This window comes from Triturus cristatus, chromosome 4_1 (assembly GCF_964204655.1).
Source record: "Triturus cristatus chromosome 4_1, aTriCri1.1, whole genome shotgun sequence".
Classification (NCBI taxonomy): domain Eukaryota; kingdom Metazoa; phylum Chordata; class Amphibia; order Caudata; family Salamandridae; genus Triturus; species Triturus cristatus.
Window position 1 is genome coordinate 81,828,431 of NC_140585.1, and position 12,351 is coordinate 81,840,781.

The 12,351-nt window shown below is 49.3% G+C and overlaps 1 protein-coding gene across 1 annotated transcript; it reads right to left on the reverse strand.

The window, feature by feature from the left end:
- Positions 1-8,714: 8,714 nt before the first annotated feature.
- On the reverse strand, positions 8,715-11,333 carry LOC146839592 (heat shock 70 kDa protein-like). Its single transcript, XM_085651668.1, has one exon. It carries the CDS (start codon positions 10,914-10,916, stop codon positions 8,979-8,981), a length of 1,938 nt encoding a protein of 645 aa, XP_085507794.1. The 5' UTR covers positions 10,917-11,333; the 3' UTR covers positions 8,715-8,978.
- Between the last annotated feature and the right edge of the window lie 1,018 nt (positions 11,334-12,351).

Below are 12,351 nucleotides of genomic sequence, written 5' to 3' on the forward strand. Positions count from 1 at the left end.
TCTCCGTCTCCCTCCCTGTCTCCGTCTCTCTCCCTCCGTCTCCCTCCCTCTGTCTCTCTCCCTCCCTCTGTCTCCCTCCCTCTACCCCTGTCTCCCTCCCTCTGTCTCTCTCCCTCTGTCTCCCTCCCTCTGTCTCTCTCCCTCTGTCTCACTCCCTCTATCTCCCACTCCCTCCGTCTCCCTCCCGTCTCTCTCCCTCTGTCTCCCTCTCCCTCCGTCTCCCGTCCTCAATCTCCCTCTGTCTCCCTACCTCCCTCTATCTCCCTCTGTCTCCCTACCTCCCTCTATCTCCCTCCGTCTCCCTCCCTCCCTCCGTCTCCCTCCCTTCCTCCATCTCCCTCCCTCCCTCTCCCTCCCTCTCTCTCCCTCCCACCCTCTGTCTCCCTCCTCTCCCTCCCTCTATTTCTCTCCCTCTGTCTCCCTCTCCCTCCGTCTCCCTCCCTCCGTCTCTCTCCCTCGATCTCCCTCCCTCTTCCTCCATCTCCCTCCGTCTCTCCCTGTCTCCCTCCCTCCCTCTGTCTCCCTCCGTCTCCCTCCTTCTGTCTCCCTCCCTCCCTCCGTCTTCCTCCCTCCCTCGGTCTCCCTCTCCCTCCCTCCGTCTCCCTTCATCTCCCTCCCTCCCTCCATCTCCCTCCCTCCGTCTCCCTCCCTCCGTCTCCCTCCCTCCGTATCTCTCTCTGTCTCCCTCCCTCTATCTCTCCCTGTATCTCTCCCTGTCTCTCTACCTCCCTCTCTCTCCCTCTGTCTCTCTCCCTCTGTCTCCCTCCCTGTCTCCCTCTCCCTCACTCCCTCTGTCTCCCTCCCTCCCCCCCTCTGTCACCCTCTGTCTCCCTCCCCGTCTCCCTCTCCCTCTGTCTCTCTCCCTCCGTCTCCCTCCCTCTCCCTCCGTCTCCCTCTGTCTCCCTCCGTCTCTCTCCCTCCCTCTGTCTCCCTCCCTCTCCCTCCGTCTTCCTCCATCTCCCTCCGTCTCCCTCCCTCTCCCTCCGTCTCCCTCTGTCTCCCTCCGTCTCCCTCCGTCTCTCTCCCGCCCTCTGTCTCCCTCCCTCCGTCTCTCTCTCTCTGTCTCCCTCCCTCTAGCTCTCCCTGTCTCTTTCCCTCCCTCCGTCTCTCTCCCTCTGTCTCCCTCCCTCTCCCTCTGTCTCCCTCCGTCTCTCTCCCTCCCTCTGTCTCCATCCCTCTCCCTCTGTCTCCCTCCCTCTGTCTCTCTCCCTCCCTCCGTCTCCCTCCCGCCCTCTGTCTCCCTCCCTCCGTCTCTCTCTCTGTCTCCCTCCCTCTATCTCTCCCTTTCTCTCTCCCTCCCTCTGTCTCCCTCCCTCCGTCTCCCGCCCTCTGTCTCCCTCTCTGCCTCCCTCTCGCCTCCCTTTCTGTCTCTCTCCGTCTCCCTTCCTCTCCCTCTCTCCCTCCCTCCCTCTGTCTCCCCCAGACTGCGCCTCTCTGTCTCCCTCTCTCTGTCACCCTCTGTCAACCTCTGTCTCCCTCCCTCCCTCTGCCTCCCTCTCCCTCCCTCCATCACCCTCTGTCATCACACACCCTTTGTGTGTCAGCCCTCAGCCCGGGCTCAGACAGCTTCCCAGCGCACACACACAGCTGCACTAAGACAGCTTCCCAGCGCGCACACACAGCTGCACCCGAGTACTTCACAGGTCTTTAAAAGACCATTTACATGTTAATAAAGCTTTGTTGTATTTCACCTCTTAGGCCCCGGCATCGCCACTTTGACAATCACTGGAATCCCCCGGCCCCCACAGAGCAGAGTCTGGGCTGCTGCACACGGCAGTGTTTGCTTTTTTTTTTTTTTTATAAACACAGGTAGGATGTCTGCAAGGTCCGCGGGCCGCCAAGGAAGGCTTGCCGGGCCACTGGCGGCCCGCGGGCCGTACTATGAGTAACCCTGTTCTAGTGGCACTGTGAGCTAGCTAATGCAAACAGGTTAACATACCCGGTGGGGGTGCTCGGAACCAGTCTGCCACCAAACCCACAGTTTATGTTATCCGAATGCACAGATCCTATATAGGATATATAGGAACTACACAACAATGCCTGATGGTCTATTCCCAACAGACTTCACTGCCAATCGGCAATGGAGTAGGTATTAGTTTTCATCAATGGTGGGTCATGTCCAGAAAGCTTCACTGACCAGAGGTGGAGGTATATTTCTAACAGACCCACTGCCCAGAGGTGGTGGTCAATCTCCAATACACCTCTCTGGCCGTAGGTGCTTGTCTATCTCCAGCACAGCTTACTGTCTGTCTGCTGTAGTATATCTATAACAGGCCTCTACCCACACGTGGCTTTCTATCTCCAACATGTGCAATATCAGTAGTTTATCTATCTCCAGCATATTTGACTATTTGTCAGAGAAGAGCTATCTACAGCTGGCATTATTTACATTAGTTGTGCTCTATCTGTTACACACCTTACTATCAATAGTGGTCTATATTAACAGGCATCACTGTCCATCAATGGTGATCTATAAAAGCAGGCATCACTGTCCATCAATTGTGGCATATATAAATAGGCATCACTAGTCATCAATGGTGGTCTATATAAACAAGCATCACTGTCCATCAAAGGGGGGGGGTCTATATAAATATGTGTCCCTGTCCATCAATGGTGGTCTATATAAACAGGCATCATTGTCCATCAATGGTGGTCTATATACACAAGTATCACTGTCCATCAGTGGTGGTCAATATCCAGCAGGCATCACTGTCCATCAGTGGTGGTCTATATAAAAAGGCATTATTGTGCGTCAATGGTGGTCTATATAAACAGGCATCCCTGTCCATAAATGCTGGTCTATATACACAGGCATCACTGTCCATCAATGGTGGTCTATATATACAGGCATCATTGTCCATCAAGGGTTGTCTATATAAACAGGTATCACTGTCCATTAATGGTGATCTATATAAACAGGCATCACTGTCCATCAATGTTGGTCTACATACACACTTAAAAGACAAATTTGGTTCTGTCGGGAGTCAATTACTTAGAGTACATAGCAATAGCTTATTGGCATCAAAATCAACGATTTGCAAAGAACAAAGTATAACACTCACCAGAAAAATTGAGTCAATCAAATTTTAAGAAAAGCTCAAAAATTGATCAAAGGCTGTCGCAATTTACACTTTCAATTGCAAATGTGAAATAAGTGACTGTGGTGAGTAGTGACGTGGTGAATGGTGATAGAATACTATATACAAAAACAATTGTAAACAATGTGACGAGGAGGGGGAAAAATTCATAAAAGTACTTATTATTTTACACATATGCTTAATAATTGAATGGCGAATGGGAATGTATTCTTAAGCTTTGTGTGGTCATAGATAATACGCCGACGTTTCGACCCTGTGTATCGCGCAAAAGTGTATGCGTCAAGGCGGGTCTTCCTCAAGGCAGGAGGGGGAGAGATGGCAGCCCAAAAGTAGATTCTAACTTAACCCTGCGAGGGAAGATTCTTGGTCAGGTAAGTGTAGGAGAATAAATCAGAAGGAACTCCACCAGCCAGTTTCGAGCCTGATAGAAATAATGAGTTAAGCATCCACCAGTCGGTTGGAAAATTATTTGTGCCAGTCCGTAGTGTTTCGTGATCTGGAATTTAGAGTGTCCTTCCGTCCGTCAGTGTTTTCAGAAAACATGCATTATGCCACCCCTGGGAAGCACTCCAAAATGACACCACAGGTCTGCTACTGCAGCCTGAGTAAGGGTGTGCTTGCACCCCTTACTGTGGTATAGGCTACCTATATCACTACCCTATACAGACACATATAAACCTACAAGCAACTCCGATGGCAGGCCTTGACAATCCTAAAGGCAGGGTGCTTGGTTTTATGTGAGAGGGTGCCCAAGCATGAGCTGAGCCCCTCTGCAGCTTTCGGAAATACTTCCTTATGGCTGTTCTGTGATACAACCATACCATTAAGTGCATTATAACCTCGCGGTAAATGCTAACTTTGGGATGGCTGCATCAAAACATGTCGTGTTGGGTGTCATACGCTTTGGAAAACTACCCCCCCCCCCCCCCCGCCAGTTCTGGCGGCGGGGGTAGCATTCCACCCTTCTAGATGGAGAGACATGTTCACGCTGGCTAAACCCGGTAGGACTTTCCTGAGCCCTGGCATCACAAAATGGATGCCGCTGCCACAGACACGGGTCTGGCCTCGTGCTGCTGACCGAAACCCCGGCAGGGGAGGCCTGGACAATAGGTTTCCTGTCGAGGGGAGGTGTCCCCATCTCCCCAGACAGGCTGATGTGTATTGGGGCTGGGCGGGAGCACTTTCTGGTGCTTTGAAGTCCTGCACTGGGGGCACACTTGGTGTCCCTGTGCATACTCCAGTTCAAACCGGTTGCAGGGGCTACCTGCCCCTGCTCTGGCGCGAAACTGGACAAAGGAAATGGGTGTAACCACCCCTCTTTCCTGGCCCACCCATAGTTGGGCCTTAGAGTTAGTCCATCCCCTAAACTTACTATAAGTATAGGAATCCAGTCCCTAGGACTTTAGATTACCCTGGACGAAACTCTGTAATGTACATCCTGGACCTTCGACGTTCTATCCTGACTAGAAGACTGAAGAGATCTCCCTTGGGGTCAAGGAGTGACTCCCCTGCTTGGGAAGCACCAAAGAAGCAACTGACCGGTCTGCAATTCTGAAGCTCCTGCCACACCCCAAAGTCTCTGCATCCCCAGAGGTGGATTTCCAGACTTCCCCGAGGCTACTCTGAGTCCACAGCAAAGCTGGGGGCCGTGGCTATCGTGGGTGATGTGGAACCGTGACCCTTGGACACCGTGAACTTTTGCAGCAACACTATCTTCCTGGTCCTCCTCAAAATTATGCTTTGGGCTCCGAGTAGCCCCACCCTTGAGCACCTCCTGCAATGAAGATTGTTGGCCCCCACTCGACGAGTGACTCGTGGGCCAGCTTCAAGTGTGACTTCTCGAGGCTCCTTTGCGATCACTAGCCCGTTGGCTAGCAGATCCCCACGAAGGTGACTCCTTTCCTGATTGGGCTTACCTGTTTGCTCCAGACGTGCTCTGACTTACCCTCACTGGGTGATTCCCTCAGACCTTGCTGGTCTGCACCGCAGTCCTTTCTCTGAATTCCAGTGACTTGCCGTTGCCAAGGCTTGTTGGGTCCATTCTGGTCGCCGACACCGCAGCACTCGACAGACTTTGTGGGACAGCTCGAATTCGGCTCATGGACTTCGTCGACGCCTCCTGGACCTCGTGGCTGAAGAGTCAAGCCACCCATCAACTCACCTGAAGCACCCGACATCTGTGGGCATTGGTCCATCCTGCCCTAGGTCACTGACAAGTGACCCAGACTCTGTCCCCTCTGCTGTCAGGTTCCTTACATCCTAGATCCAGCACTTGCACTTTGATGCCAGGCATGTTCTTTTAGCACAATAAACAATCAAATATAATAAAACAGTCAACACAAATGAGAATATTATTATTGTAGCACAAGCATGCATTGAGATTTGCAGTCATTTAAGCAGGTCTCATGCTGTGTTTTATTAACTCCCCACGTTTTCACCATGCACAGCTATTGGCCTGGGCTTCATGAATAATAGAATGGATAGTCACCTCAAATAAGCCGGATTTTCTGTAAGTTTCTGATTTTGAAACTAAATACAAAAAACACAATGCTTTCTGTCTGTAAAATGGAAAACTGGGACATAAGACAACAAACTATTCAAGGGTACTCAGGGTTCCAACAAGGCCATACAGGTTAAGCAGTAGTGATCTGTAAAGGCAGGTTTCAGGTGCAGGCCCACAGAGGGAAGTTTAAACAGATTACTGTGTCTCTGAACCACACATCAGTCTCTTAGTAATACCCAACTTTTTAGCAGTTGAAAATGAGGCCCAAAATCTGCAATTTGTGTTTGGTGCATTCTTTCTCACCTGCCACAGGGCCCAAGCATAAAGTCCTTGCTGGATGCGTGATGCCTGTATGTGGCTCTTACAAGGGAAACAGCAATTACAACGCGGTCTATACCACGCATGCCATTACAACGCAATGTTACAACATATGCGCCTTTACAACGCATGCCTTTACCACGCATATTTATACCAAGAACTGCTTTACAACGCATTCCATTACACTGGAAAATATAAGTATATATACTTACATAGGACACCCCGCTCTCCGTCTTGTTACACTATCCATCTATAGCAATAGGAGTACTAGAGAAGGAACAATGAGGCAAGACAGTGTTGAAAACACACTGCTACATCTCTAAAGGGAGCTCTGTCTCCATCCTTCTCACCTTAATGTATGGTGCTTCAGAAAAGCTTCAGGAATGCGAGCGATACACTTTGCTTGCATGAGAGGTGGTTCTGCAGCCTCCATCCTATACCCGGCTCTACTAGGGGAAATCTGAAATGAATCTCACTGATCTCATAACCATACACTTGCATGACCTACAGATGCATAACACCAGTCACCTGTTACTCCTTGCACACCTACAGTGCAGCAGGGTGTTAGCAAAGGGCATGGTGTCACAGCACTTTAGTGGACAATCGGAGTGAGGATTGCGTGTTTTGTGAGCTCCTTCAGACCCCTGAGCACTACTCTGGGCCTCCAGTTTCTTTACACATATAAGGCGCTCATGAATGATTGTTCCATATGCTGGGCACCAGCAATCATATACCGTGGATTTTTGCAGTTACGTAACTGAGAGCAGAGGTGCACTCTTGCAAACCATGCGGGGGGCATTCCCGGCCCCACAGGGTGCTCAGCTCGCAACTAGGAACTCACTACTAGACTCCCAGCCCTCAGTGTTCCACTGCCCTCTACTGGGGTTTTCACAAACGTTGTGTGACTGGACATCTTTCTCCACTGACCTCAGCTCTCACTGTCGTCTCTCTGAACGTCCTAGTACAGCTTGTTTTCAGAGACCACAGGGGAAGAGCCAGAGGCGAGAGACCTATCCCAGGAGGCCCCACAGCACTCACCTGTGGTCTGTCTGCCCAAGCACATGTTTTATCCCACTCAAAGTCTCCTCCATAGTTGTCCTCCTCCAACCCTCACCAGAGTTCTTTTTCATATTTCTATCCTTAGGGTTCATTCACCTGGGATTTATCACCAAGAGACCTTTCCCTGCAGGCCCCCAATCCTCATGCAGGGTCTCTCTCAGAGTACTATGCCAGGCAGCCACTCAACCCACATGTGGAGGCTATTTCCCAAGGCCCTGTCAATCAGAGTCTCACTACCAGAGTCTTTTTCCTGGGTGTCAGACAGCTCTCACCCAGTCACTTCCAGAAAGTGGTCTCTCCAACTACTCTGTTGTAGAGTTATATTCGTCTGTAGTTCTCCCTCTCTCTATATGGTGTCACTCTCTGATTCCTTGTCCTGGGGTTTCTCCCTAAGAGTATGCAGAGGGGTGCCACAGCCTTCACTTGTGGTGCCTTCTGGGCTCCTTTAGCTGGGAGTCCCCAGGGCCTTCACTTGGGATCTCAGAATCATCACCTTGGGCCTCCTTTAGAGTGCTGTATCTGGCTCTCTCCCAGTATCCAATTATATGTGGTGTCTGTGAGTTCTAGCCAGAAGTCTCATCCAAAGTATTTTCCTTGTGGACTCTAAAGCCATCCCTTGGGGTGTCTGGGAGCTTCACCTGGAGATTTTCAGAGATTCCTCTACCCTGGATTTCTCTACCCCACACATGATATCTCTTCCAGTCATGACGGTCTCTCTTTGGGGTCCACCCAAGTCCACATTTGGGTCTATCCCAGATCTCTAGATTTGGGCAAGCACCATTCAAGCCTCTCACACAGCTCTGAGAGAACATAATTAAGGCAGGAGCGCAGGGGCATGTGAAAGGGAGACATTCCCCTAGCAGAAACACTGAGAATACTGGGCTGTGTGGCTGGAATCGAAATCTGGAACAAGGTAGCAGTTAAACAGGAAGGAAGGGCTAAATGTACTAAATAAGGGTTGAAATTTGCCTTTATATTTGCACTTAAGTGCAATTGGTAATGTTTCACTGGAGTTGGATGGAAGGAAAACCTTGGACTAAGAGAGAGGGTTGTGCGCTGAGATGGGAGCTGACTAGCATATCCAGTATGTCTGTTCTAGATGGGCTCAGAGATGTCTTGAACAGTGGTAGGCCTAGAAGGAAAATCTAGCACTGAGGGAGCTACTGAGAAAATAGTGCACTGGGAACGAGGATGTATGGCAGACACTGTAAGGTGGTGAGGACTTGAAGAGATGCCCTGCACAGGGATGGCAGATGCAGTCAGTTTAAGAGCGGAGTAAAGGGGCTGGTTGCTGGTGTGATGTTTCACTTAATTGGGGACTGAAAGTGAGTACTGGAAGGACAGAGCCCCCGCTTTGAGTTGGGGGCTGGAGGAAGATACAATCTTAAAATGAGAGCTGTGGGTGAGATGAAGGGAGAGATACTGTGAGGGGACAGTGGAAGGATTATACGCGCTCTTTCCAGATGTCTATTGTTTTCACATTACGCTGCCCCCCTCCTCCCTGCCCCCCTAAGCACGTTTAATAAGGCTCCCACCCCGGGAAAAGATATAGCTATCTCCATGTTAAGATGTTCCAGAACAACGCTCAAACAGGAAACAGCATAAAGAAAGTTGATTTAAAACTAGAAACTGCATATATAAAAATATCTATGTACCAAAATGTTTACTTGTTCACCCGTAGACATTTTCACATCAGAAGGCAATTTATTCACAAGGAAGAAACCAACAACTTCAAAGATAAAATAAAAATAGCATTTTATTTTAAATTTTCAAAGTACCAGCTTTGAAATGTTACACCCAATCAGATTAAATATCTGCTAAATTGCTAACAGCATATCATCTCTCACACAACTATACTTGAATAATACAAACAAACAAATCTTCATGTAAACATTAGGGTCTTCAATTAGCAGCACATATTTGATTTTAAAAACAAATCTGTCAATTCAGTAATTAAAAACAGATGGGAGTCCATGAAAATAGTCCATTATTGTCCATCATTAATCTACTTCCTCAATGGTGGGTCCAGTGCTGGAGCTCCCTTGGCAAGCCTGAGCTCCACAGCCCCCACCAGGCATTCCCCCTGGCATCCCACCCTGGTACAGTTTGGTGATGATGGGATTACAGACCTTCTCAAGCTCCTTCTGCTGGTGCTCATACTCCTCCTTCTCTGCCAGCTGATTGCTCTCCAACCAGGCGATAGTCTGGTTACATTTGTCCACAATCTTCTTCCGCTCATCTTCGCTGATCTTGTCTTTAAGTTTGTCATCCTCCACTGTGCTCTTCATGTTGAAGGCGTAAGACTCAAGTGCGTTCTTGGCAGAGACCTTCTCTCTCTGGGCTTCATCATCTGCTTTGTACCTCTCTGCCTCCTGCACCATCCTCTCGATCTCCTCTTTGCTCAGTCGGCCCTTGTCATTGGTGATGGTGATCTTGTTCTGTTTGCCAGAACTCTTGTCCACAGCAGAGACATTCAAGATACCGTTGGCATCTATATCAAAGGTCACCTCGATCTGTGGCACGCCACGAGGGGCCGGTGGGATTCCGCTCAGATCAAATTTCCCCAGGAGATTGTTGTCCTTGGTCATGGCTCTTTCACCCTCATACACTTGAATGAGGACGCCTGGCTGGTTATCAGAGTAGGTGGTGAAGATCTGGGTTTGCTTGGTTGGGATGGTGGAGTTGCGTTTGATGAGGACAGTCATCACACCACCTGCTGTCTCAAGCCCCAGTGACAGAGGTGCTACATCCAGGAGCAGCAAGTCCTGCACATTCTCAGACTTGTCTCCCATTAGTATAGCAGCCTGCACTGCTGCCCCATAGGCCACAGCTTCGTCTGGGTTGATACTTTTGTTTAGTTCTCTGCCATTAAAAAAGTCTTGTAGTAGTTTTTGTATTTTGGGGATGCGAGTGGACCCTCCAACGAGCACAATGTCATGGATCTGAGCTTTGTCCAACTTGGCATCCCTCAAGGCCTTCTCCACAGGATCAAGAGTCCCTCTGAAGAGGTCAGCGCACAACTCCTCAAAGCGTGCCCTGGTGATGGAAGTGTAGAAATCGATGCCTTCGAAGAGGGAGTCAATCTCGATGCTGGCCTGAGTGCTGGAAGACAGGGTTCTCTTGGCTCTCTCGCAAGCAGTTCTCAGCCTCCTGACTGCCCTCTTGTTCTGGCTGATGTCCTTCTTGTGCTTTCTCTTGAACTCCTCAATAAAGTGACTGACCATTCGGTTGTCAAAGTCTTCACCTCCCAAGTGGGTGTCTCCAGCAGTGGCCTTAACTTCAAAGATGCCATCATCAATCGTTAGAATGGAGACATCAAAGGTACCACCCCCAAGGTCAAAGATCAGGACATTGCGCTCTCCCCTGCCACTCTTGTCCAGGCCATAGGCAATCGCTGCTGCTGTGGGCTCATTGATGATTCTCAGCACGTTTAAGCCAGCGATTACTCCAGCATCTTTAGTGGCCTGCCTCTGGGAGTCATTGAAGTAAGCAGGCACAGTGATGACAGCATTGGAGACTGGGTGTCCCAAGTATGCCTCGGCAATATCCTTCATCTTGATCAGAACCATGGAAGACACCTCCTCTGGGGAGAAAGTCTTGTTCTCCCCTTTGTACTCCACCTGAACCTTGGGCTTCCCACCATCACTCACCACCTTGAAGGGCCAGTGCTTCATGTCAGCCTGCACAACCGTGTCATCAAACTTTCTGCCAATCAGTCTCTTAGCATCAAAGACAGTGTTCTGGGGGTTGAGGGCCACCTGGTTCTTAGCCGCATCTCCAATGAGCCTTTCAGTGTCTGTAAAGGCCACATAGCTGGGGGTGGTGCGGTTGCCCTGGTCGTTGGCGATGATCTCCACCTTGCCATGCTGGAAGACCCCCACACAGGAGTAGGTGGTGCCCAGGTCGATGCCAATGGCGACTCCTTTGGGTGCAGTCATTTTCTGCAGTGTTGTCTGAGCAGTGAGCTTCGCTTCAAGATGCTTCGCAGTCTCCTTTTAAATTCTTTCTTCTGGAAACAGCTGAATATCGTCAAGAATTGCACCCTGGTACAAGTCTCTGAGATGTGCTCTTTTCGGCAGGTGAGCTGGTCAAACTTCTGCGGATGCGCGTCTGTGATGTAGCCTTTTCAGGCTATGCAGCTTCGCGTCAATCTCTCGCCTTCAAGCGCTAGACTTGCGCTGCAGTCTCCTCCGGGTCAGGATTCCTGTATGATCTGTCTCGCTCTCTTCGATTTACCTCTCTGAGGAATGACAGCTGACAGGCAACACGGCATATTTATACTCTGCATGCCGAGGGGCTCGTGCGAGAACAGCCAATCACTGCGAGCCTGGCCCTCCCACCCTTCGACTCCATTCCCGAACGTGCCTGAGGTTTCTTCGGCCGGGAAGCTTCTAGCGTTTGCCAGCTTCGTAACAACCAATCAAAGACGAGTTATAACCCTGATGTCACTACACAGACGGACATAACAGAAAAGGGACTAAAGCCTTATGAAGTGTCAGGAAACGTAAGTAAACTACTGAAATCGTTACACTTGAATTAATATATTTATTTCCTAACATAAGACCCGCCACAGGTGGAGGAAGAACGGAACACACAGGAACGCCGTCAGAAGCAGAGTGCCGAGTCCGTGGGTGACGTAGATTAAATAATAAATCAACATTCGAAATGACGTGAGTTGGGAGCAACCAATAGGATAACAGTTAAGCCCCCGGTGCGCGAGAAGGAAACAAATTACAATATACAACATCTCCCTTTTTTCAGAAAAACTAATTCAATACATAATGAAATCTCTAAATCTGTTGGGAATGCTAGTTACTCTACCAGAACTGGTGCAAGAGCCTTCTACCCAATTAGAAGCACACGCTTCATTGTTCACACTACGGGTTACATTTTCTGCTGCTTCCCTTGGCTCTTGCTTCTCTAGATCAGCTGATGTACCCATAGTTACACTGTGTTGAACTGTTTCTTTTCCAACCATCTCTTGCATAGGTAAACCTGAAGTCTCTTTTGAAATAGAGTTATCACCGGTAGATTCTCTTACAACTGATGGAGAATAGTCTTTTTCGTTTATATTAAAGTCAAACCAATTATCAAGTTGATCCAAATCTACACCCTCATTAAAGGGACATGACATGAGTTCTTTCTGTCCATCCTTGAGCTTGATGACATCACTTTTATTTCTCCATCCAAATTTATGGAGTCGAACAGAACCACTGGAGGCATCAATAACTTCACTCGGTTCATAATACTTGGACTCTCCCTTATGCCTGACACAAGGTTTCTTGACAATGACCCAATCCCCCTTGCCAATCTCTTTTACAACAGCTCTGTGAATCTTGTCATGGTATTCTTTAGATTTAATCTGTTGCTTTA